At 40.0% G+C, this 27035-nt stretch overlaps 1 protein-coding gene and 1 non-coding gene across 3 annotated transcripts in view; one reads left to right on the forward strand and one right to left on the reverse strand.

The window, feature by feature from the left end:
* Positions 1-27035, forward strand: part of SIRAL1 (SIR2 antiphage like 1) — a 47221-nt gene that overhangs the window by 13650 nt on the left and 6536 nt on the right. Inside the window, exons 1-6 of one of the 2 annotated variants that reach the window (XM_007463621.1) lie at positions 3958-4027; positions 9297-9389; positions 13188-13440; positions 22487-22714; positions 25281-25409; positions 26701-26986. In XM_007463621.1, the coding sequence (XP_007463683.1) occupies positions 9304-9389; positions 13188-13440; positions 22487-22714; positions 25281-25409; positions 26701-26986 (982 nt within the window). In that variant the 5' untranslated portion in view covers positions 3958-4027; positions 9297-9303. Of the gene's footprint in view, positions 1-3957; positions 4028-9296; positions 9390-13187; positions 13441-22486; positions 22715-25280; positions 25410-26700; positions 26987-27035 lie in introns of those variants that run through there. The other variant, XM_007463620.1, reaches the window with a different exon arrangement.
* On the reverse strand, positions 829-900 carry TRNAE-UUC (transfer RNA glutamic acid (anticodon UUC)). The gene has a single exon. It is a non-coding gene; the product is annotated as a tRNA-Glu (tRNA).

The raw sequence follows: 27035 nt of genomic DNA on the forward strand, positions 1-27035 counted from the left end.
GGTAATCTATAAATACCCCGACTCATGTCTTAACTTGATTTAGGTAATTCCAAAGTAACACAAAAGTTTCTTAAATTCATTTCAAAGGGCAGCTAAACAAACAAACAAGCAAAAAAATCTCTTTTTCTGTGAATGAGAAACTGATGTTAGATCACAAGCTCATATGACCTAGCATTTAGTAAAAGCTGAAAATTTACCTTTCCAATTTAGAGATCTCAGGTTAAAAGCCAAAGGCTTTGTTTTACAGCAGAGGATGGCAAAGGTGCCAAATGCACGTATCTCCAAGAGGGGCAGTGATGGGGGTGAAGATTGGGCCGAGTCTGGGAGAAACTGCCCTGTAAGAGTAGGTTTGGTCACCTCTCTTAATTCTTTCAAGCTCAGTTGCTCCAAGTCCTTTTTTAACATTTTCATTTGGTGATCTATATTTTCTGTTCTTTGACTCAGTGAGTTTTTCCATGTGTTCTTAAGTTTGCGACCTAAATCAGGCACACTACTTTCATAAGGTCCTGTTAACCAAATCAGGTCTGGCTGCTGGCCGCTCAGAAGTCAATACTCAAGAGAGAGAAAAATGTTGGTAGAAAGGAAAGTTGCTTTTAATTATAGAATGCCTGCAATCTGCAGAGATGGTGGACTCAGTGTCCCCCCCCAAAACCATCTCCAAAGATTCTGATTGGCTGAGTTTTTAAAGGGAAAAAGGGAAGTAATCTCAGTCAGTCATTCACGTAGGAGGTCACAGTCATCGACATCCCACTGTGTGCAGGCTTGCTGATGTCTTGTGATGATCCCTCCCCTCCCCCTTGCCCAGCTGTGCAGTGTGTGGGAATCTTATTCCCCCACCAGGGATTGAACCCGGGCCACGGCAGTGAAAGTGCCAAGTCCTAACCACTGAACTACCAGGGAATTCCCTTGATTTTTCTTTAGATGCTATCGTGTTCACAGTTTGTTCACCGGATTACTGAAGGGGAAGCTGGGGAAGAGATCTGGTTATCTGTTACTTATTCTTCATTTCTACTCCTTTGATCTATGGAAAGAACCAGCAGACTAGGATTAGGCAAGGTATCGTGTGGTCAAAAGATCTGAAAGGTGTACTAGGGCCGGAGATGAGCAGAGCTGGGGTGGGGGGGAGCGGGGGGTGCTGGGGGCTGGTTTAAGGTTAGTGACAAGGCAAAGAGGCCTCCTGCAGAGAGCTCTTTCCTGCCAAAAGCTGCTTACAAATCCCCACCTGTCAGAACATCATTCCACTTCTGTGGGATCATGGGCAAAAGTCTGTCTTCTGTAACTTCTTACTGCTGACGTGGGGTGTCGTAGTCTTAGAGTGGAAGATGTCGACATGGGTCTGTAGCATCTCTTTGCTCACAGTTGTAGTTGCCCGTGTCCATACAGGGGCAGAGCAAGCTACAATTATTTTGATGCCCACAAAGATGCAGATTATTTTCAGCAGTAGTGTTAATCCGATTCTCTTAAGGTCAGTTCTTGGCGCTGTGCTAGCCATAGATTCCGTACTGCTCAAGATGGAGTGGTTTGTCACAACTGCATTCTGGTCATCATGCAGTCAGCCTTTTCCCTCTGGTGGCAGTTACGGTATCTGTAAAACAACTCAGGAACATGCATCAGACACTGAGTCTGTAACTCTATTGTCCTAATCGTTAGCAGCTTGAGCCTGCTCCTTTGTGACTCGGGGAGGCCTGGGAGACTTCACCTTCTCTACAGACAAGAGGCAGGAGACTTGCAGGGGCATTTGAACTTGGGCGAGGTTGGGGTGCAGGTTCTGCTCAGTTCCAGTCCTGATCAATACTAATATAGTAGAATGCTGCCAGAGTTGCATGCATATCAAGTGTATTGTGTTGGTGTGTATATTCAGTATCATCTTTGCCTTGCATATACAGTATTCTTTATAAAGAACCAGGCTTAGTTTATCCAGGGAGGTGTTCTGCCGTACTTGCCCATAACTGATCCTTTCCCATGTTTCTGAATTTTATTTTTCAGAGTATCCTTTCGTGGTTTCTTAAACTTCTTTCTTACTGATTCCTTTCCCAGTTTGTCATGGTTGTTTCATACTTGAGTCCTCTCTGCGAAATTGCTGTTTATTGTTTTGAGTTTCGTTTCCCATGAGGTTAAATATGAGGTATGATCACTAAAGAAAATGCTGAGAAGCACACGTCTTTGAAACAAAACATTCTACATTCATCTCGCAGTAAAAAAGGGAAAATGGTACAGGTTAATATAACTGAGTTAGATGGGCCCTAGAAAAATTTGCAAGGCCTGTTCTCTCCTTCCTTTAGATAGGGCTGCATAAGCATCACCCCAAAAGGTAATGGTCTGCCCTCTTTCTTTTTCTTTTTCTTTTTTTTTTATGGTACACGGGCCTCTCACTGTTGTGGGTGGCCTCTCCCGTTGCGGAGCACAGGCTCCGGACGCGCAGGCTCAGCTGCTATGGCTCATGGGCCCAGCCGCTCCACGACTTGTGGGATCTTCCCGGAGCAGGGCACGAACCCGTGTCCCCTGCATCGGCAGACAGACTCTCAACCACTGCGCCACCAGGGAAGCCCTGCCCTCTTTTTCTTTAAAAGGAAATGCCATGACGCGCCACCAGGAAGCCCTGCCCTCTTTTTCTTTAAAAGGAAATGCCATGACCTATGTAGACCTCCAGTTCCATTGCCATCCTGAGTGGGAAGTTCAGGAGCGAGCACTTCATAGATGTTTAATCTCTGTTGAATGACAGAATGAAAAGATTGAATGCACTCACAGCAAGCTTTTTGCGAAATCCCTCTTTACTGGGTATTTTGATAATCGAGTTTTAAACATAATTAAAACTCAAGATGGGTGTCTATTCAGTTCTTTTTTATCTGTTATGTCAGTTTAAGATATTGTGCAAAGGCAAGTCTATTTTGTGTATCTTTCCTATATTCTGTCCTTGGTTTTACTGTGAACGGGTTTTGCGTTACATGGCCACAATGGACTTCTGAGATGTCTCACCCGGTGTTGACAGTTCCCTTAATCACTATTAACATTCAGCTACACTTGAAGTTTTTAACCATGACATTTGCCAAGCTCCATGTCAGAATGCAACTTGAAGAAAATTTTTTCATACTCAGTGCTGTTTAAGTCAGAAATCCTCAAGAAAGTAAAAAAGAGTGGAAACTAGGTGGGATATTCTTACTAAACATTTTAATTTTTATTATGACAGGAAAGTCTTCCCTTCTTTACAACTTGTCAAATTTCAGCTCATAGAGGAATCCTCTATAATGGTGACATGGCCTGAGCTCGCCTGGACTTGAAGGAACCTGTGTCTGTATGTGGCACATTGTGTGTCCTCTTGGTGGCATGAGAAACAAGCAGTTGAGGGTCCAGCCATTCATAATTCACACTGTCTTAATAGGGAACTTCAGTTTTCAAGGACTGGCTAGAATGTAAAATCTTACCCTTGAAGATTTATTTAATCTTATTTTTAATGAATTGCCTAGGTCACTTGTGTTGAAATTGTTTGTATGATCGTACTACTTGATACATGGAAAATATTTTTTTAATAAAGACCATATTTCTTTCTTTTTATAAATATATTTTATTTGTGTATTTTTGGCTGCGTTGCTATGCACAGGCTTTCTCTAGTTGCGGCGAGCGGGGGCTACTCTTCATTGCAGTGCTCAGGCTTCTCATTGCAGTGGCTTCTCTTGTTGCGGAGCACGGGCTGTAGGCTCAAGGGCTTCAGTAGTTGTGGCTCACGGGCTCTAGAGTGCAGGCTCAGTAGTTGTGGCACACGGGCTTTGTTGCTCTGCGGCTTGTGGGATCTTCCCGGACCAAGGCTCGAACCCGTGTCCCCTGCATTGGCAGGAGGGTTCTTAACCACTGTGCCACCAGGGAAGTCCCCATGGAAAATATTTTTATTAAATATTTTTAAAGTCTCCTTCCTTAGCAACATGTGTCACTGTTTTCAGGATATACCGTATCAGATACAAGCTTCTCAGAAGCTTCACAGGAGGGAAAGCAGTGACAAAGAAGGAATTTATTAGTTATCATTCTTTGCATGGTAAAATCATCAACTTCCATCACCAACTTCTAATTCAAAGCAGATTTTAATTTGAATGTTCCATTACTCCTTCTTGAAACACTTTTGTTCCCTGTACATGCTGTGTTACTTTGGTTTTATACTTGAAAATAAATGATATAAACAACATCTCAGCTCTTGAGCCTGGAATACCAGTGTAGTTTATTTTGGGACTAGAGTTAAAAGGCTTTCTGGAGTTTGTGATTATACCTCTCAATCCTTAAAGTCTTGCCAGAAACCCTATATCTTATGAGTTCATTCTCACATTTTTCATTGATAGGGCATTGTTTGCTGGTGAAATCCCAAGAATAAGTGGTATCAATCTGGCATTTTATCAGTGACCGTATTAAAGCAAATTTTCAGGAAATGAGTGTGATACAGATCTTATCTAACAGAAGGTAGAGCGTGTCAGGCACATACAATTTAGGGATAAAAGTAGGAGCAAACTAGGTTAACCAGAGGTAGAGGAAAGACTTCAAGACTGGGGTACACAGAGGGATCGCATCCTGGCACATCTAGATACAGTTCTTACATATCAGTTCCATTTCTTTGTATGACTGAGAAGGAAGAAAATGGAAATTTTGTTTTATACAAAACAAATAGGATAGGCTGCAGTCTACATTATAGAACTGAATTCATCAACTGCCTTAGTAAACTGTTTTAGTTAATTTGTTAAATTGTCAACAAGCTTGTCAGGTGCTCTTTTGTAGTACCTTACACTGGCTATCTTTTCCTTCTTTCCTCTCCCATAGTTGCTTAAAAAAAAACAGATGTGTTGAAATTAGTCCAAAAGCCACAATCAGAGGGGCTTGGTTTCTTCCAAGTCAGAGGATGACTGTCTTTTCCCTTAAAAAACAAAGTTAACCCTTTTCTATGTTTATGGTAGAGAAATAAGCCAGTCTCTATTTGAGTCACTGTTTTATTTTACTTTTATTTTTAATGGAAGAGGGGAAAGCTTGCTATAAATACAACTGATCTTTTAAAACGAGAAGTGTACCATCTTTGCAAGCTAGTCATTTGTAGATCTTTTATTTCCAGGCAAAAATGCCATCATTAGAACTTTTCTCTCCTTTTTATTCCATCCACCCATATCTGAAAGTGTATCATTCTGTGTTCCTTGTGGCATGTCAGTGGTTTGTTTGGGCTGGAGACCACACACTGGAAGCACAGGGAGACCCCCGGATCAGCGTGAGGAGAGCGGGCTGGGAGACCCCACTCTCATTCCTCCATGAAGAAAGCAGCCAGATTTTGCCATCTTCGCTAGCACCAAGATGCTGTGAAAGGAGGAGCTGGAATTCTTTCATGTTTTCAAATCTACAACTTAATTTCATTCATATAAGCAATCCTTTTGCTCTTATCTTTTCCATGTTTCTTAATGGATTTTTCCTAGAACTCTTGCCTTGATTTTTCCCTTTTTTCACCCACCAGATATAAGCATTCTGTTTCTTGCCAAGCTGACAGATTTCAAAGTAGAAGTATCCTATCTGATATGAAGACTTAGGCCTTAAAAAGTTTGTTAATGAGGTTAATTGTCTTGGCATTTACCGAACGTCTAACTTATATTTTGCTGACCTCTGTTGGCCCTAAAGGATTTCTCAGTGGCTTATTAGCAGTAATTAGGGTGATGAAGACACTGGCACAGGTAATTGCCTTTGTTTTCTTGTGGCAGAAAAGCTTCTTTCCACCTCTGCTAAGTCCCACTAAGATGGAAACTCAAATAGTGATCACATAAAGAAATTAATGTGTGAACTAGTTGCTGCATATTAGGAATTCTGTGCAAGATTTTCGCATTTGCTTAGAACCTCTTTAGCAGTACCTGCAGATTGTTTAGAGTAAACAATGGGGTAAAATAGATTTTTTTTCCTGAAATAACACTCTAAAAGGAATAAGATATGGTTTATGCTTAGATGTCACTGAGGTATACATGTAAGATTGTATCATATGAGGCATCTTTTAGACTGAAGAAAAGATGTTATCCTGTTAGAAAACAGAATGAATGTATGGTCAGACTTAATGTGGGCATATTGAATTACTTCTCGCTCACTTCCTAAGAGGACCGAGAACATTCCAGTAACAACTTGTCAAGAGCTGTCAGCCATATTTAATTCTCTTAAATTATGTAGATGGAATGGACCTTCATAACAGTTGGCTTTGTAAAGAAAAAAAATTTAAAAGCTTAGTATTCAGGTGTTGACACTAAGAATTGACCATCTGTCAGAAAAGGGAATCCAGCAGAATGACCTTGCATACTTTCCAGGAGAAAATGATAGGACCGATCTAGGGCTCTGGTAGGTTGTTGGTGGTGGGAGGTACGTGACAAGTAGTCCTCATCACCGGAAAAAAATGGCTTCATTCAGCTCCTGAATTTAGCCAACTGCTGTGATTGCATCAACAAAGCACCTAATCATGTAGCCGCTACGAAGCATCACAATTATTTCAAGTAAATCTGCTTTCTAGAGTGTGGGAGCTCCGTTTTTTGATAGTTTTGGACTGTAAATTAAAAACGGAGGGAAAAAACAAAAAACGGGGGGGAAAAAAGTTGAGAAGCTTATACTTGGAGAATGTTTTTAGGTTGTAATAGTGCAATTAAGAGCATGAACTTGGAAGGCAGACCGCCTTGGTTTGAATTATGGTACCCAGCCTTTCTGTGCCTCAGTTTTCTCATCACTAAAATGGGGCAGTAATAGTACTTCATAAGGTTATGGGGATAACATGAGTTAATATTTGTAAATAGTGCTTGGCACATGGTAAGCACTATATAAGAGTTAAAACTCTGGTTTAGTAGCTGAATTAAACATTGGATTATGAAGATGTCCATCTTCAAAACTCAATGAACATTAAATTAACTTTGCTCTATGTTTTACTTTGATCTTTCTCAAGACACAGTGTTTTTTACATGAGTGTAGTTTGTCCAGATTGCAGGTGGGTTTATAGAGCCATATTTAAGGAAAGAGCATAAGCATATACACTTTTCATTGTGTTCTTTTGAAAAACATCCCCAAACTGCTGGGTTGTCGCATATGTGGTAGAAATTCCCACTCCTGCCCTGACTTCTCCAGTCTAGAGCATAGGTAGACTTCAGAGAAATAAAAACCTCATGGAAATATTTTAATGGCAGTTAACTCCTAACTCTTGGTATTGGCAACTGGGAAGCTGTGAGACTGTAATAAGTGATGTGTACATGTAAAAGAAGGGAGTGTGGCATGTGGTGTGCATCCCTTATTTAGCAAAACGTTGGATTGTGGGGAAATTGTTTGCATTTCATTTAGGTGTTCCCTGTTTGTCTCATCATAAGAATCCCCTGAAGATTGTGGAGAGTCTTGTTCAGTAATTTAGGAGTAGAGCCTGGGAACATATACTATCTTTTAAATTAACTAATAGACTTTGTCTTTAAGAACATATACTTTTAACAAGCATCTCAGATGATTATGAAGGTAGGGCAAGGTTTATTGAGTTTAGTTTGTCTGTCTTCTCTGATCCCCAGCTTTCTCACCAACAGAACCAAAGATTTGACTGGAAAGATAGTCTACTTCCTCACTCACTGTTAGGATTTTGTGATCCCTATTTTCCAAGTGATTATGATACCAAAGAATTCCAGAATGTGTGATGGAATATGAGTTGAGGAAATTAGCTTTCTCTTTACCAGAAAAATTAATTCAGCAAACTTTTTAAAATGTCTTAAGAAAGAAAAAAGCTTTCTGATAAAACAGCAAGCTTCAAGTAATTATTATTAATTTGGTTTCTAAGTACTGTCAATGTAAGGTAATAAAACATCCAGGGACTTCCCTGGTGGTGCGGTGGTTAAGAATCTGCCTGCCAATGCAGGGGACACGGGTTTGAGCCCTGGTCCATGAAGATCCCACCTGCCGCGGAACAACTAAGCCCGTGCGCCACAGCTACTGAGCCTGTGCTCTAGAGCCTGTGAGCCACAATTATTGAGCCCGCGTGCCACAACTACTGAAGCCCGCGCGCCTAGAGTCCGTGCTCTGCAACAGGAGAAGCCACCGCAATAAGTACGCGCGCGGCAATGAAGAGTAGCCCCAGCTCACCACAACCAGAGAAAGCGCACGCACAGCAACGAAGACCCAACACAGCCAACAATAAATAAATAAATATAAATTTTTTTAAAAGTCCAAAACTCTGGTAATATGTATTGTCTTCTGTTTATTGGGGGGGGGGACAATATTTAAAGTATTGCTGTTTTAGAATTAACAGTCCTTATATTTAGCAAGTTTAGTAAACTTTTGAGCAGTTAAAACTTCTCTTTATTGGTCTTATTCTAATCCACGATAATTCTTTCACTTTGTCTAGTTATCACCTGAATATAATTGCTTCACAGTGTCTCAGAACCCAGTCTTTGTTTAGCTAGAGAGTCATGCCTCACTGCCCGTGAGGACACAATTGTCCAGCAACAAGGGATGTTCAACAATCAGCAAATTAGTATTGATTATTCTATTCTTGAGCCAGTGATTGCTTTAGGTGATAGTAAAGGATAATTGGGGGCATTTAGCACACTTACCCGTGGGTTAATTTTAAATCTTTTTTTTATTTTTTTTTATTTTTGGCTGCTTTGGGTCTTTGTTGCTGCGCACAGGCTTTCTCTAGTTGCGGAGAGTGGGATCTACTCTTTGCTGCAGTATGTGAACTTCTCATTGCGGTGGTTTCTCTTGTTGCGGAGCACGGGCTCTAGGTGCATGGGCTTCAGTAGTTGTGGCACACGGGCTCAGTAGCTGTGGTGCACGGGCTTAGTTGCTCCGCGGCATGTGGGATCTTCCTGGGCCAGGATCGAACCCCTGTCCCCTGCATTGTCAGGCGGATTCTTAACCGCTGTGCCACCAGGGAAATCCTCGTGGGTTATTTTTATCCTCAAAGTCTTCCCCACGCTTGTCTCATGGGAGAATAGTAGGTATTTCCTAGGCTCCACAAAGTGATGGCCAACAATTGACATGAGTTGATGTTGGTTTTGTTTGGTTTCGGAGGGGGAGGGGAAGCCTTCAGGACTTATATATATCTGTATACTTTGGATAACAATATAGAGCTCCAAAGTCATAATTTTGAGGTTACTTTCCTTTGGATGAATTTAATTCCTTAAATTTGGCACACATTAATTAATGAATTTCCGTTAAGCCGGTTATACTTCTAGAACACTTTTTAGGATGTACAGCTTATTAAAACTGTTTAATGCATGTGCTATTTTGAATGATATACTTTACACATCTAATTGTGGTCTGTGGTGTTCAATCTCTTTCAGAAACTGGATGGCTTCTACAGGGAGCCAGGCCTCAGATATAGACCAGATTTGGGGGCTCTTCAGTGATGGTGCACCTCCCACCAAAAAGCCCAGGTAAACAAGGGAAGGGGATCCGAGGAACAGAGGAAATCACCACTGATGGTAGATAGTGAAAAATAACGAACTTACCCTACATCCCAGTTGGCGTCACTAATTAATATTGGCCTTCATATAAAAATTATTTTTATTTTGCATTTAATTTCTATTTTTTATCAAGGTCAGAAATGTATATAATTTTAAAAGTCAGTTCTTTAAGGCTCATAGTGCCTCACCTCCTCCTCAGAGGTAATCACTTTCAACTTTGTCTGTTTTTTCTAATATTTACATCCAGATTTTTAATCCTGTATGTGTACTGCTGTTTCTTAGTTTTGGGTTTTACCTGTTTCTAATTATGGAGGGTAAGGATTAGGCTTGCTGTCCTGAATCCTCCCCTCATCCATCCCCAGCTGCCCTCCCCCCCCACACACCGTAGACTCTCCTCACAGCCTCCTAGTGTGTTTTATATCACAATTTTTGGTTTAATATTTACATTGTATGACTGTATAAATAGTATTCATAGCTGAGCCTAATGTGTTATCATTATGTTTCTTTCCTTGTCCATTTTTTCCTCCAGGTTATTAAAGATTGTCTCTGTTTTTTTTGGTTTGCTTTGTTTTCTTTGAACCTGTCAATTTAAATTCAAACTCTGTGATAGAGCATAAATCTCCTAATCTGCTGACACACATCAGTAATGTGCACGTTTAAAGTTGCTCCATGGATTCTTCCCTCTGGGCAGTTGTGCTCCAGGCCTGCCACATTGCTACTGTCTGCCGTTGTCCTTTCTGTCACCCTGGGAATTCCTTTCACATCTCTTCTGTATTGGATCCTCTGTTTCCTGGATCTTATGTCTTCCTTTTTGGCGTACTCCTTCATTTTGCTGAAAAATACCTCGTTAGCTTCCTTAGTAAGGGTTCAGAGGAGAAAAGTTTTGGGAGACATTTGAAAATGTCTTTATCGTACTCTTACATTGATTTGATGATTTGGCTGAGTGTAGAACTTTAGATACGGACTCATTTTCCTTACAGTTAATGAAATCTTTGTCCATTCTCTGCTAAAATCTTAAGTGTTCCTGCCAAAACAGCCACTCTCTTCTAATTCCTAGTCCTTTGTATTATATGACCTCTTTTTCTTTTCTCATTAGAAACTTTTAAGTATGGTTATTTTATTCTCAGTAATCTGAAATTTCACAATGACACATCTTCATATGAATCTGGATATCAGGTAACTCTTTCAAGCAGGCTACTAATAATTTCACTTTGGAGGAATTTTCCTGTGTTACTTATTTGATAATTTCCTTTACAGTTCTTTCTGTATTCTGTCTTTGTAGAATTCTTGGTATTCAGATGTTGGGCCTTTTGGATAAGTCTCTAATTTTCTTACAGCTTTCGATCACTTTTGTTTTTATCATTCTACTTTCTCAGAGATTTTCTCAGTTGTATCTCCCAACCTTATGAATTTTTTATTTCTGTCTTTTTTTTTAAGAAATAAGAATTCTTTTCGTTTGCTCAGTTTTTTTTTATAGCATCCTGTTCTGTTGCACAGATGCCATTTAAAAAAAAAATCTATGTCAGGATGTCACTGTTTGCTTTTCAGTTTTTCTCCCCTTTCCCAGATTGTCTCTTATTTCCCCCAAGTTCCTTTCTATCTGCTGGTTTGTTTGGGTATAACTCTCATGCTGGGGATTTTGTTCAAAGGTAAGGTGACCCTTATTTTTCTGCTCATATTTAAGAGAAAACACTGAAAAGCCAATGGAGACTGTGTGTGACGAGGGGCTTGGTGGCTGGTGGGCCTCCCTGTGGGTAACAAGCATGGGCCAGGTTCCACAGCCTGCCGGACTCTGTGGGTCTTTTCTCTCATGCTGGCCATTTTCCCCAAAGGGAACTCCTCCCATCTCCTGACCCCATGAGGTTGAGCTGCAGGCATAACGTTGACTGCCAACGTCTGGGAGTCTTCCTTTAGGAGAGGGGGGCAGGGGAGAGTCTCATATTTCTTATACAGAATGTACACAGTCCCCCTCCCCAAGCTGTGCACAGTGTTCTCAGATACAGAACCCTCTGGTGGAAGCTCTCTGGAGGACAGAGTTCTAGACCACTTCTGACACAGCCTTGCAGCGAATTGGTCCTCCACCTTCAGCTGTGCCTGAACATTCCCAAGCTTCTGCAGAGGGGATCAGCTCTTACTTGACCGCTTCTAAAATCTATTGACCTCTTTCGTCTACTTTTCCTATTTTTGTCATCTTTTCCTATTCTGCTTTTTATGAATGTATGCCTTCTTAAAAAATTACTATTATTTAGTGTTTCAGGAAGAACCAGAGGTGAAACATAACTGTTAAATTTTTCCCTTTTAACTGGAAGTCTTAAATTTGGAAAAATCACATCTCAGATCTATAATGTATGAGGTAAAGAATTCAAATAGTACAGCACATTCAAATGGAAAGCAAAAATCCCTGTTCTCCTCAATCCCCAGAGTTAACCACTATTTACAGTTCTTATGAATACTTCTAGAATTTTTTTTTTCTTTTCCATTATGGTTTATTAAAGGATATTGAATATAGTTCCCTGTGCTATACAAGAGGACTTGTTTATTCATACTATGTGCAGTAGTTTGCATCTGCTAGTCCCTCCCTTCTAGAAATTTTACGTATATGTTTGTGTGTGCTTCACTTTCTTGATCCCCTTGAACTGAAATGCATTTTTCACTGTTTGCTTCTAATGTCTATTATCAGTCTTCCCCAGCAGACTAAGCTTTTGTGGCCAGGGACTCCATGTGTATGGTGCTTTATGAGTTTTTCATGGAATTGGGAATAGGGAAGGCAGTTCTAGAGGTGGTTTCTTCAAAACCAGCTTTCTCAAGGCTAAAAGTACCTTTCCCTTCTTGCATTATGCCAACATGCAAATCCTTTTTCTGTTCATTGTATTATGTGGGCAAAAGGTCAAGAAGGGCAGTTTCTTAGGAAAACACATGCCATCAGCAGAAATTAAAGTGCATAAACATATTTCAAACAGATTTTAATATAGTTTCAGGATGAAGGGGGCGTGGAGAAACAAAACACAAAAATTTGTACCAAAACACAAAAATTATCTCACACAGAAGTCAGGACAACTCAGTGTTTATCACAGGAAGAAAGGAACATTTTCCACCTTCCGTCATGTCCGTCGAATAGTTGTTTCTTTATTTCGGTACGTAAGGCTTTTGTGTTTTCAGAATTCTGTTGGCCACTATTTTTTTTTTTTTTTTTTTTCCTGCTTGGGTATATCTAGAACAAAGCCCAAGGCAAATGTGTTCCCATATTTGACTATCTCATACTCAACTTTAGTCATGTTCATTTTCGTCTTTGTGTTCACAAACTTTGGGCTTACGGTTTTTTTTATTGGCTTTTCTTTCATCTCCTGTTTTGCATTTCTCAACAATAGGAATTTCACATGTGGGGGGTTTCTTTTCTCTCTGGAATCCAAATCAAATCAGACATGTTTTTTGAAATTTATGTTTGTTTAAAATATAGTTTAGTTATCAAAGCTCAACTGAGTGGTGATAGTTGGACCTTTTCCTGATATTAGTGGGTTTTCTTAGGTTGAGAGGACTACAGAGGAGGAGATTGGTCTTACGATGGCTTTAGGATTTCCACAGTAGGGTTATTACTCTCCTAGCACGCACTGGCACTACTGTGCTCACACTACTTTGGAAAGGCATCAAGCCTGTGCTTGTCATCTTTGCGGCTGTAGGAGTTAGAGCTGAAAACCGTGGCTTTGGATGGTCTTTGTGCCTCGTGTCTGTTGGACGTTCCCAGTCCTCTCATTTGTTTGACTTTTTCAGGAAGCTGCTCCCAAGCCTGAAAACGAAGAAGCCTCGGGAGCTCGTGCTGGTGATTGGAACAGGCATCAGCGCCGCGGTCGCACCCCAGGTCCCAGCCCTGAAATCCTGGAAGGGGTTGATTCAGGCCTTACTGGATGCGGCCATTGATTTTGATCTTCTAGAAGATGAGGAGAGCAGAAAATTTCAGAAATGTCTCCATGAAGACAAGAACCTTGTCCATGTTGCCCATGACCTCATCCAGAAACTCTCTCCTGTGAGTAGCCTTGTGTGAGCCCTGGCATTCGATCTTTCCTAAAACCAGACACACATGCTGAATGCAATAAGGAGATTTATGTTTCTAGCCTATAGATTTGCATAACATTTGGCTCTTCTGCAAAATGTCAGTTTATGTACCCGAATCATGGTAGTTACCTTGACCTCATTTCAGTGTGTGTGGTGGCGGGGGGGCAGGGGGGTTGGTGATGATGGTGATGATAATGTTGTTGAGGCCTTTATATGTACAAAATGAGACCACTGTCCCATTATTGCTGTGTTTTCAATTTACTTTTTCTACACTCACTACTATAAAAGCTGTGTTCCCTGGCATCCATGCCTTTCAGGGAACCTCAGAAAGGTTAGAGATAATTCTTATTTTGTGGATGAAGCAGCGACAGTTTTTGATGTTCCTTTTAAAGGCAATCATACATATATATATGGAATTTTGCTGCGTTTTAGCAAACTGAGCTGGAAATCAATTCCTGAATGATTTAAGGGCCTCTTTGTCTTGCTTCGTTTTAAAAATGTCTTAAAAATCAGGATTCACTTAAGATATATTTGGAAATAGTAGAGTAGCCAAAGCATATTTTAAAGCTTAATGAATTAAGTCACCTTGAAAAAAAATGTAACTCTTTTGCCTTAAAAAGTCAATTATCAGTGTTGATTTTTCCCCCTATGCCCTAGGGCCTATAGGAAAGAAGTGTCATTAAGTGTTAACCTGAAAGGCATTTAAAAGTATTGATAATTCCCTCCTAGATCATGACTCATTCAAAAACTTAGCGCCTTTTACTTCCTCTTTTCATTTCGTTGTGCTTAATTGGGGTAAAATGTTACTAACCTAGAACAGTATAAAAAATTAATAGACTTTAAAGAGCTCATGGGACCTCCACCTCATACCATATACAAAAATTAGCTCAGTGGATTAAAGACCTAAATGTAAGAGCTAAAAACTATAAAACTCTTAGAAGAAAACTTAGTTTTAAAGCTTCATGACCTTGGATCTGGCAGTAGTTTTTTAATCATGACACCAAAAGCACAAGAATCAAAAGAAAAAATAGATAAACTGCACTTCACCAAAGTTGTAAAAGCTACTAGGCTCACTGAGCATTATCAGGAAAGTGAGAAGACAGCCCCCAGAATGGGAGAAGATGTTGACAATTCATATATCTGATAAGGGTGTAGTGTCCAGAATGTATAAAAAAAACTCTTACAACTTAATAAAAATGCAAATAATCCAGTTTCTTCAGTTTAATTTGTTTTTGAAGTGTAGTTGATTTACAGTGTTGTGTTAGTCTCTGGTGTACAGCAGAGTGACTCAGTTATGCATATATTCTTTTTCATATTCTTTTCCATTATAGTTTATTACAAGATATCGAATATAGTACCCTGTGCTATACAGTAGGACCTTGTTGTTTATCTATCTCATATAGTAATTCGTATCTGCTAATCCCAAACTCCTAATTTAATCCCTCCCCTGCTTTGCCCTTTGGTAACCATAAGTTTGTTTTCTATGTCTCTGAGCCTGTTTCCGTTTTGTAAATTAATTCATTTGTATCATTTTTTAAATTCCATATGTAAGTGATGTCATATGATATTTGTCTTTCTCTGTCTGACCTACTTACTACGGTAATCTCTAGGTCTATCCATGTTGCTGCAAATGGCATTATCTCATCCTTTTTCATGGCCGAATAGTATCGTTGTGTATATGTACCACATCTTCTTTATCCATTCATCTGTGGATGGACATTTAGGTTGCTTCTATGTCTTGACTATTGTAAATAGTGCTGCTGTGAACATAGGGGTGTGTGTGTCTTTTTGAATTAGAGTTTTTTCCAGATATATGCCCAGGAGTGGGATTGCTGGGTCATATGGTAGCTCTATTTAAGGAACCTCCATACTGTTTTCCATAGTGGCTGCACCAGTTTACATTCCCACCCCCACCCTCTCCAGCATTTAAAATAATCCACTTTTTAAATGGCAAAGGATTTGAATAGACATTTCTCCAAGGAAGATATACAAATAACCAATAAGTGTATGAAAAGATGCTTGACGTCATTAGTCATTAGAAAAATGCAAATCAGAAACTATGTCAGATACCACTTTACACGCACTGGGATAGCTAGAATCAAAGAGTTGGGTAATAAATGTTGACAAGGCTGTGGAGAAACTGTAACCCTCGTACGCTGCTGGGATTGTGAAGTGGTGCAGACAGGATGGAAAATAGTCTGGCCATTTCTCAAACAAATAAATAGAGTTGTCATATGACCCAACAATTCCACTTGTGCATACACACACACACACACACACACACACACACACACACACACACCCAAGAGAAATGAAAGTGTATGTCCATACAAAAACTTATAAACAGATCTTTATAACATTACTCATAATGGACAAAAGCTGGAAATAGTGCAGATGTCCATCAGCTGTCAAATAGATAAACAAAATGTGGCATATTCACACAATAGACTATTACTTGCCAATAAAAAGGAATCAAGTACTGATACATGGTGCAATGTGAATGAACCTTTAAAACATTATGCTGAGAGGAATCCAGTCACAAAAGACCACATGTTAGAGGATTCCACTCATACGAAATGTCCAGAGTAGGGAAATCTGTTAGAGCAGAATGTAGTTTAGTAGTTGCCTAGGACTGGAGCAGGGATGGAGGGCAGGAAGGTGATAGTTAAAGGGATGGGATTTCTTTTTGAGATGATGAAAATTTTCTAAAATTGACTGTGATGGGGAGTTCCCTGGTGGCCTAGTGGTTAGGATTTCGGGCTTTCACTGCTGCAGCTGGGGTTTAATTCCTGGTCGGGGTACTGAGACCTGCAAGCCGCGTGGCACAGCCAAAAAAAAAAAAAAATTGACTGTGGTGACAGTTGCACGTATCTGTGGATATACAAATAACCACTGAATTGTGCACTTCAAATAGGTGGATTGTATGTTATGTGAACCATATCTCAATAAAGCTGTTAAAAATAAAGGTAAGAGGATGGAAAAGCTGTATGATTCAAACAGTAGTCAATGAAAGTGAGGGTGGCTGTGTTAATATCTGCTAAGTACACTTGAGAGAAAAGAAGAAGAAAGCATAATTTTTTAATGTTAAAAAAAATACAAAATTGTTGTCGTATAAAAAGGTAATTAAAGAGTATATAGACCCAAAATATAAGGGAAAAGTATTAAAGAAGTGTGTCAGCCCGGTAATAAAAATGTTGTCTTTCTGGGGGAAAAAAGAAAGAAAGAGCTCATGAGGACAAAGAGTGCTGTATTAGTCCAGCAAGTCTTGTCTGCATGGTGCCGTGCCATTTGGCTGGACCCTTCATTCATCCTTTGAAAAGGTCTCCTGAGACTAGAAAGCATGACCTTGCCAGGTGGGTTAGTTATGACTGAAAATAATGAGAGGATTTAAAGTCAGTGTCAATAAATGTATACTAACCAAACATCAAACTGGAGTCACTAATTATCTTTGGATGAAGATTTAGTATTCACCTTAAAGCGTAGTCGTAGTGTCAGTTCCAATAGAGTAGCAATTATCAAACTTTTTGGCCTCAAGACCCCTATATACGCCTAAAAATTACCGAGAATCTCAAACAGCTCTTGTTTATGTGGGTTATGTCTATTCATATTCACTATATTGAAAATTAAAACTGAGACAGTTTTAAAATGTTAAATTCATTTAAAAATAATAATAAGCCTGTTACATGCTAACATAAACAACGTGCTTATCAAAAGCAACTATATTTTCCAAAAACAAAAATAAATTAGTGAGAAGAGTGGTATCGTTTCACGTTTTGCAAATCTCTTCAATGTCTGGCTTAATTGAAAATGGATTCTCGTATCTGCTTTACGTAGTCAATGAGGTGTCTGTGAGGTTTTGGTTTGACTATACAAAAAAATCAGGGCTTACAGGTACATACTTGGAAAAGAGAAAAGTATTTTAATAGTCTTTTTGGATAATGTAGATACTCATTGTTGATACTACACCAAAAATTCAGTAAGTGATGGCTTCCTAAAGATTAATAGCCATAAAGAATCTGCTATCAGATCATATCCATGTTATTGGTGATACGGAAGCTGAACTTCCCTTATGCTGTTGCATTAAGATCCATGATCCATCTTCTCCCCACGCACGGTTTTGTAACATTAGCCACTGGGAAAACACTGCTTCACTGAGGTATACGTATCTTCTAGATTTTGACACATTTCATTACACCATCCAAAAAAATTGCATCCATTAATATCACCACCAATCTCATCACGAAGGTATTTGGAAGCTGTCAAGCTCATGGTGGCAGATAAAAGTTTTCTAAAAATCTGATTTTTGCTTGAAAGCTCAGCTTTCATCATTGGCAACAATGGCAGCGATCATTGGCTAGTTTTTCCTCGAAATGACAGGCTCACTTCATTTATTTTTGCAAGAATGCTGAGAATACTCAAATCTCAATAATCATAGTTTGTCTGCCAGTCATTCTTCCAAGTAAAAATGGTGTTTGATGAAAAAAAGGTGGCTAGTTCAGTTTAAAACTCAAAATAATCATGTGAGTGTATGGCCTCAAGACCCCCATCAGAGTGGGAAGTGCTTTGTGTGTACTTCCTGTTTTCCTTTACACAGAATATTACGACATGTACTTGAGGGTCAGTATTTAGTACAATTAATAATTTTTACTGCTTCATTAAGGACATTCTTAAGTGAAACTGACATTCTTTTCTTACTGTAAGTCTTTGGTAGTGAAGAGTACTACTGTGATTACTGGCACAGCTGGGTTCCACTGTGCCTGTGTCCTGATTCACGCCAAGGCGCCAGCAGTTTTACCTACCATTGCTTTTGTACCATCAGTGTAAATATTAATACAGTTTGAAAGACAAATATCGCCTTAATACTATTATGAAAATAATTCTGACTTTGCAGACCCCTTAAAGAATCTTAGGAGGGCTTCCCTGGTGGCACAGCGGTTAAGAATCCACCTGCCAATGCAGGGGACACGGGTTCGAGCCCTGGTCCGGGAAGATCCCGCATGCCACGGAGCAACTAAGCCCGTGCGCCGCAACTACTGAGCCTGCGCTCTAGAGCCCGTGAGCCACAAATACTGAGCCCACGAGCCGCAACTACTGGAGCCCGCGCGCCTAGAGCCTGTGCTGCACAGCAAGAGAAGCCACTGCAATGAGAAGCCCGCGCACCGCAATGAAGTGTAGCCCCCACTCGCCGCAACTACAGAAAGCCCGCGCGCAGCAACGAAGACCCAACGCAGCCAAAAATAAATAAGTAAATAAATACAATAATTAGTTTTTTTTAAAAAAAACGAATCTTAGGAATCCACGGGATCCATGGGCCACATTTTGAAAACCACTCCAATAGGGGATATGTAAGGAAAAAATGTAGGCAACCCAAAGGCTTAAAAGAGAGACACACACGTAACACACATTTGGGGAAATATGAAGACTCTCTGAGTATTTGCTATTAAGGAATTAATATTATTGCATTCTTTTAGGTGTGATGGTGGTTTTGCAGACTGTTTTTTATATGTAAATGGGAATCCTTATCTTTAAGGAAACTGTTGAAGTATCTGAATGATATGATGCCTGGGAATTCCTTCAGAAAAAATTCAGTGAAGGGGCTGGGATATGGTGGAGGGGAGTTTAGGTTAAACAAGATTGGCCATGTGTGATAATTGTTGAAATTGGATGATGGGTACTTGGGAGCAGGGGGGTTGTGGGGAGCACTGCGGAAGCGGGGAGAGATAATACTCTCCTTTTTACTTTTGTGTGTCTTTGAAAATGTCCTTTTTGGGGGGTTTTTTTTGGTTGGTTTTTTTGGTTTATTTTTTAAGAATCTAACAAACAATAGTAACATGACAGGGTTAATAGGCCCATCTACTGAGCCAGTTTCTTACAGTAGGGAAATGCCATTGCAAAAATTTTGGGTTTCAGAACTGGAAAGATTGTGCCATTTTTAAAGGCACTGGGACCCTGGGCAAATCACTTAATGTCTCAGAATCTATTTTTGCACCTGTAAAACTGGGATAATGCTACTTATCCCACTTGAAAAATAAGTGAGAAAATGTATGGGAAGTGTCTGGCACATAGTAAATGCACTGTAAATGTTAATAACCTTGGTGAAAATGAGTCGGGATTTTTTTTGTAGTTTTTACTATGTCTGGGATCAGAAGGATGGGAGTTACAGGGTAGGAGGAAATGAAGCAACATTGGATTCAGTTCACTGTTTTAAATGAATGAGAAAATGTCCATAAATATGTGTGGGAGTTTGGCATTTCCTTTTGACCTTGGAACCTCCTTGTTTGTTTTCATTCTTTTGTCTTTACTTAGAGAGGCCACTTGTGGGAAATTCAGTTCTAGGGTCACCTGTTTCAAGAGAGAAAAAGTTGATTTTAAGTCTGAGGAAATCGATGCAGCTATAGAAGCCGCTTTCCTTCCTCTCTATGTTGATATGCAAAATGTAATAACTGAAAGAGGACCCAAAGATAGTTAGCTAAAATAAGTGACTCGTGACTTTTATTTCGACTTTATTTAACCTTCTGTATTTCTTTTCTTAGAAGCAAGGAAGTATATCCCACACCCATGCTTACCTGGTCGTATACCCAGGGTTTTTTTATCTGTGTGCATAATAATTAAACTGGTGCTGGCTTATTAGTGTTGTTTAGCCATGTATGTATGAATCAGAGTACAAAATGAAGGTATGAAAGATGAAGTTCTTAAAATCACCATATTCTTTAATTTTAAACTTAATTTTCATTTTTTGAATGGGTATTGTATTGTTTATACACATTGCAGAAATCAAAATGATACAAAAGGTGTACATCCATCATGGCATCTCACTCGCACCCATGGCTTTGTCTGCCTCCTTTCCCCGACTTGCCCCCAGTTGGTCACCACCCTTTTTGAGTATCCTTCCAGTGTTCTTTTCTGTAAAAACAAGCAAATAGGATTCTATTTATTCTTATTTCATTGCTTCCATCCCCATGTCAACAGGTAGCATTCCAGACATACTGATCTGTACTTGTTTGTTTTACGTGACAGTATATCCTGGACATCTTTCCATACCAGTTTCCTGTATATGGATACTTGGCTTATTTCCAGTCTTTTACTGTCACAGGTAACAGAGCAGTGATAATGTTGCATATGTCATTTTATTTGTTTGCAATTACGTCTGTGGGATATATTCCCAGAAATGAGATTGCAAGATTATAGGGTACATGGATCGTAATGCTGATGGACATTAAAGGGGCACCATATTTTTTATAACAAATCTAGAACAGTGCCTGGCGTTCAGTAGTAGTTGTGACTCTTGCATGTAGTGAAATTCAGTTTCTCCACTGTTCGTTTCTGATCAGATTGTTCATTCTGATTAAGTGTTAGAGTCCCTACTTGGTTGCCTGTGGGCTGCTAATATGTGACGTAGTAATTTATGCCATGATGTAAAGAGAGCGGACAGAAGTTGAAAAACGTGACCCACATTCTTAGCCACATAAATCGTGGGCTGTTCCATCTAGTTAGCCCTAGAAAGGAGTCTGAGCCCACTAGCAACAGGGTACAGTGAGAAGCCTGTCTTGTGGTAAACGTAGTATAGAACAGCGATCGACAGAACTAGACAGACTTCTGGGTGTGTCATCACCAGGCAGAGGTACTGTTTCACCTCTGTGCTCTCATTTTTCTCCTGTGAAAATAATTTACCATTCACTTGGGAGGTATAATGAAAAAATGGATAATTTTATAAAATACTTCGAAAAAAATAGGAAGCACATTTGGCAAATTGAAGTGTGCTTTATGAATCTACTTACGTGGTTCCATGGAAACAGATCTTTATCGGCGCATCGTGCTATTAGAAAGGTATACAAGGCAAACCAGGAGGGTAGGGGGACTACTTTGAGGAATAACAGAAGGATTATGGCTAGTCTGCTGTCTAGCAGCTAATTGCAGTTACTTGGAGTTTGAATGGGGAATAATGGGGCCTTTAAGAACTGATTCTTGCTTAGATATTATCTAATGGAATGGTGTTGCAAGAATAAGATAGGGATCAGGTATTTGTCATAGCGCACTGCATAGTTACTTTCCTGTTTCAAATTCCTTTTGTCCTAGGGATCACTTTGCCTTTTAAGTTAGAAAGCCAACTTCCCACTTGAGATTGGTATTATATTTCCTCATTAGTTCTCAGAGATATTTACATGTAGTATTCAAAACAAACCCGGGAAAACAGTTATCTGAATGAACCATTTGTTAAGAAATAGGGAGTCTGTTCAGAACTGATTAGTTTTGGTATTTTTAACAGTTGCAAAATAAAGATTTTTGGTAACCGTTATCATGTACTGAATATTCTCCCTAGCAGCCTTGTAAACAAGTTGCTGAATTATACCAGGGAAAAAAACAGGCAGGGAGGAGGTAAGCAGTTTGTCCTAAATCCATCAGCATCTGTAAAAAGCACCTAGGATTAGAAAAAGACATGTTAAACCACATTTAGAGCTGTCTTTTAGTGGTTGTTCCCTAGATAAGGAAAGTTTAAAGAAAGTGTTCTTACCTGAGGCCTGCTTAAAGGGTAGCTGGAGCTGTGCTTTCTGCCCCCGTTTTCCTTTAGTCTGGACAACAGTCACCTCTCCTCGCCATGCCCATCTTCTTCATTCTATACAAATGCCTGTTTAGAGAGCGTGTGCTTCTTTGCATATGATGTAATAGTGCGGATAACTTGCTATGTGCTAAAGTGTTGAGCTGGCAGTTGGCATGTATACTCTTATTTTCCTTATTAGAACCCTGTGAGGGAGACAGTATTTTACTTTTTTTTTTTTTTTTTTTTTTTTTAATATTTTGGCCATGCTGCGTGGCACGTGGGATCTTAGTTCCCCGACCAGGGATCAAACCCGTGTCTCTTGCAGTGGAAGCACAGAGTCTTAAGCACTGGACCGCCAGGGAAGTCCCGGAGACAGTATAAGTGCAAAGCACTCTTCAGAAAGTTGCTGTTATTTAATGAAAACAAATGACCTACCAAAACGCTAGAACTAACTTCTCTCTCTTATATCCCTCCCCAGCGTACTAGTAATGTTCGATCTACATTTTTCAAGGACTGTTTATATGAAGTATTTGATGACTTGGAGTCAAAGATGGAAGATTCTGGCAAACAGCTACTTCAGTCAGTTCTCCACCTGATGGAAAATGGAGCCCTGGTATTAACTACCAATTTTGACAATCTCCTGGAACTGTATGCAGCAGATCAGGGAAAACAGCTTGAATCCCTTGACCTTACTGATGAGAAGAAGGTAAAAAGTAAAGGATTGGTTTATCTCTTCAGGCCAATGGATTGTATCCTCATGAGAAATAAACTGTTTTCTGGTTGGGATATTGTATAGTACTGGCATTTATGGAGAGGTCGAAAGGGAGACTGTTATCCCTGGTTGGAGTTTTGTTTCTTGAGATAAAAATCAATGTACATTTAAAAGCACAGATCTTAAAAGTGTTCAGTTCTGTGAGTTTTGACAGTTTCACCCGATATTAAGCAAGATTATAGGAAGCCATTTGAACTGTGAAATCTAAATTGTTTAACACTAGATAATATCAGGTGGGTGCGGTATTGATTTAGAGTTCTCTGTTAGGATATATTCTTCATGGCATCTGTTGGAAATGTACGAAAGCTACTTTTTGATGTCTGAAGAGCACGTTTCAAGCCATTTGACAGCTGGGTTGAGATTAGTATTCAAAGGACACCTCAGCAGACTTCTTTTTTTAATGTAGCCCATACTATACCTAAGCCATCTCCCATAATATGGAATTACAGATGTCCATCTACGTCATCTAATGAGAGAAGGCTTTTATTAGAATGGTCACCAGAGGTTGTAATTTGAAATCTAGCACCAATGGGATATTCTATAGATAACACCATTTAATTGATGAAATACACTGAAGCCATAAAAGGGAAAATGTTTTCATTGCCATAAAAAGGTGTCAGAGACGTAATGATTGAAGAAGGAGGGGGGGGGGGGGAACAGATTATAAACCGCCACAGGGTCTCATTTGTCCTGCCCTGTAGTTTTTGTAATCTGCCTTCATACTTTGTTTTCCTGGGAGCCTGCCTTTGTGTCCCACTTAGAGCCCAGCTAAGTAGAGTTTGAAGAGACAAATGACTCCCCCACTGGCACTCATGTCACAGTACTGCCTCTGCCAGAGCAGTAGCTGTAATGCCAGTCTTGTGATTTTGCTGACCTTGAAGTCGAGTTGTAAAAGGAAATCCAATTTAGAGAAATGGTGCCGAAAAGACTGGTTTTCTCTGGCTGGAGTGTTTTGCACCTGCTGCCTCCATGCTTTGTATGGCCAGCTCCTTCTTCACCGGTAAGTCTTCACTTACGAATCACTTCCTCTCAGAGGTCTTCTCTGACCATCCTGATTAAGAAAGGACCCACCCTTATTTTTTGGTTCATTTTTTCAATGAAGCACTTGATATAACTTTCCATTTTCATCTTGGTTTGTTTGTTTTCTGCCTGTTTGCCCCAGAGGAATAGCAACCCCATTTGGACAGGAACCATGTCAGCCCTTCTTACCCTAAAGCCTAAGATAGTACTGGATACATAGTAGGTGCTCAGTAAATATTTTTTGAATTTATAAATGGTTGAATGAAATTTAAAAATGAATGGCAAGAAACAGCTTCCATGCTGTTTCTGATACAATCTCCCAAAGATCATGACCAGCATCAAAAGCATAAGGGCCTTTTTAAAGTTATGGGTATCAGTCAGACTTGAAATTTTCCTTCTCATTTTCACCCTGGAGTCTCAAATTTTGCTTTGTATTTTACTCCACATTAGGGGCAATATTGAAGTTTAAGGGTTAAAGCCATTGACTGGCAGTCAGAATAGAGCCTGGTAATACTCTAATTCTAAATCTCTGTGCCTCTTGACTGTTTTTCCCTAATCCATACCTTATTTCTCTAGAATGTTAAAAATAAATGTATACTGTCTCAAGTCCTTGGGAAAATGGAAACATGGGATCCAGTTGGCCCTTATTATCATTGTCATCTAAATAATCGTTCTTCATTGGTAGCCTTTTAGGTAACTCAGAGGTGACTGAAGTGATTCTTTTATCGCTTATCAATTGCTGCACAAGAAATCACCCTGAAAACTTTGTGGTTTAAAACAATGTTTTATTTGCCCGTGATAATGTGAATTTGCTACTTGAGCTGGGCTGATCGGCTCAGCCGGACAGTTCTGCCGGTTTTGCAAGTGACACACATGGCTGCAGTCCTCTGGGGGCCAGACTAGGTGGTGGTAGATGGCCTTGCTTGCATGTCTGTTGGTGCAGGCAGTCGGCTGGGCCATCAGGCTTCTTCACATGGTAGCTGGGTTCCAAAAGCAGCAAAAGACAAATAAGACTCATTGTGCCAACATTTTCCAAGCTTCTGCTCTTGTTTGCTAATGCCCCATTGGCTAAAGCAAGCCATATGGCCAAGCCTGGAGTAAGTGTGAAAGGGGACTAGACCAGGGCATCGGTACAAGGTTTGACATCTCGGGGATCCTTCCTGAAATGGTGATCCAGAGCTGTCATGTATGTCACCAGTGGAAAGAGCCCTGTGGTTCCTGCAAATTATGACAAACAAATTGTAATTTTTGCTTGTTACTTTCAAAGAGAAATCACCAGACTTGTTGCCCTCATTCCTAACAGTCATGCCTGAAGTAGAAAGCGAGGCCACGTCGGGTGGCCACATTCTTGGCCTGTAGTATCAGGAAGCTGGAGAGTTATGTCAGAAGCCTAGTCCTCAAAAGAGCCTCTTGCCCATTGGGACCTTGAAGCAAGTGCTCAGCCCTGCCCGCCTGGTTGAGCTGTGTTTGTGTTGTGCAGGTCCTCGAGTGGGCTCAGGAGAAGCGGAAGCTGAGCGTCTTGCACATTCATGGGGTCTACACCAACCCTAGTGGCATTGTCCTTCACCCAGCTGGGTATCAGAATGTGCTCAGGAACACTGAAGTTATGGTGAGTGGTGCTGACCTTGCCGCTCTCGGGAAAGCCTTCCTGGGAAACCTCTAAATAGACCACTGGTCTTCCAGGGATAACAGTTTCTTCTCATTAATGAAAATTAGAAGGCCGGGACTTCCCTGGGGGTCCAGTGGTTAAGACTCTGTGCTTCCAATGCAGGGGGCTCGGGTTCTATCCCTGGTCGGGGAGCTAAGATCCCACATGCCATATGGCAAGGTGGAAAAAAAAAAAAAAGGAAGGCCAAGCATTCTTTCCTGTGCTTCTTAACTTGTGGGTGTACATGCCATCTTTAGAAATGTCAAACATCTCTTCAGGTGTCAAACTCTGAGGTTTTACTTTGTTCTTGATTGACACCCAGCAGATGGCACTCTGTTATTGGTGTCATTTTCACATACAAAGACGACTTACTGCCCTTCATCGTTTGGTATATATAGTGTTAATGGCCCTCTCTATGCCAAAACTAATTTATGCAGCTTTTCACTGACCAATCACTACTAGGGCATACATTCTAAAGAGATTTTATATAAATGGTGATGGTTTTATATTTAATCATCACACTTATTCACTTATTGCTCACTGGAAAACAGAGAAAAATTTGGATAGGGTGATAAAATGGAGGCTTTCTTTGTGAAAAAAGACCAAGAAAATGTGATGTTTTCTAAAGAATAAGGGGACTTTTTTTCACCTGTTCTTTCCCTGACATGTGTTATAGCTACATCTATCATCACTATCATTTCTAATATTTTTATATTTATGTATGTGTAGTGTGTGAGATATATATATATATATATATATATGTATATATGTATATACACACACACACGTATATAAATGTATACACACATGTATATATTAATATTCTAAGTGTCAGGCTTTCTTTGAGCAAATCTGGTGATGTAATTCTCTAGTTATCCACGGCTTACTCTGTTAAGCAAAAAAGGCAGATATGCTCAAGAAAATGGGAAGAGTAATCTATACTGAAGACTACTCATTGCCTTATGGCCTCTGGGCACATAGATCTAAAAAATAAACTGTAAGGCATAGACCAGTGAGACCCTGAATAGAGAGCCTGCAGGAGAATTCCAGGTAAAGATACAATTTTAGGACAGTCATCAAGTTACAATAATAAACAATGAGGAGGTCAGACTCCTTCACGGGGATGCATCTCCCCTCTTAAATGCTGGTTAATCGGTCATCACAGTCTGCTAAATGCAGCAGTTATGACCTTGTTGACTCTTGTTTCAGACATGTCTTCACGGTGTCATTAATATGTTTCTTTTCCTACAAGAGAGAGATTCAGAAGCTCTATGAAAACAAGTCGTTCCTTTTCCTGGGCTGTGGCTGGACTGTGGATGACACCACTTTCCAAGCCCTTTTTCTGGAGGCTGTCAAGCACAAATCTGACTTAGAACATTTCATGCTGGTTCGGAGAGGAGATGTGGACGAGTTCAAGAAGCTTCGAGAAAACATGCTGGACAAAGGGATTAAGGTCATCTCCTATGGAAATGAATATGCTGACCTTCCAGAATATTTCAAGCGACTGACATGTGAGATCTCCACAAGGGGAAGGTCAGGTAAGATGCGTTTTGAGACTGAGAGCGGTCGGAGGGCAACCGCTCTTCA

The sequence above is a fragment of the Lipotes vexillifer genome, unplaced genomic scaffold (assembly GCF_000442215.2).
Source record: "Lipotes vexillifer unplaced genomic scaffold, Lipotes_vexillifer_v1.1 scaffold442, whole genome shotgun sequence".
Taxonomy (NCBI): Eukaryota; Metazoa; Chordata; class Mammalia; order Artiodactyla; family Lipotidae; genus Lipotes; species Lipotes vexillifer.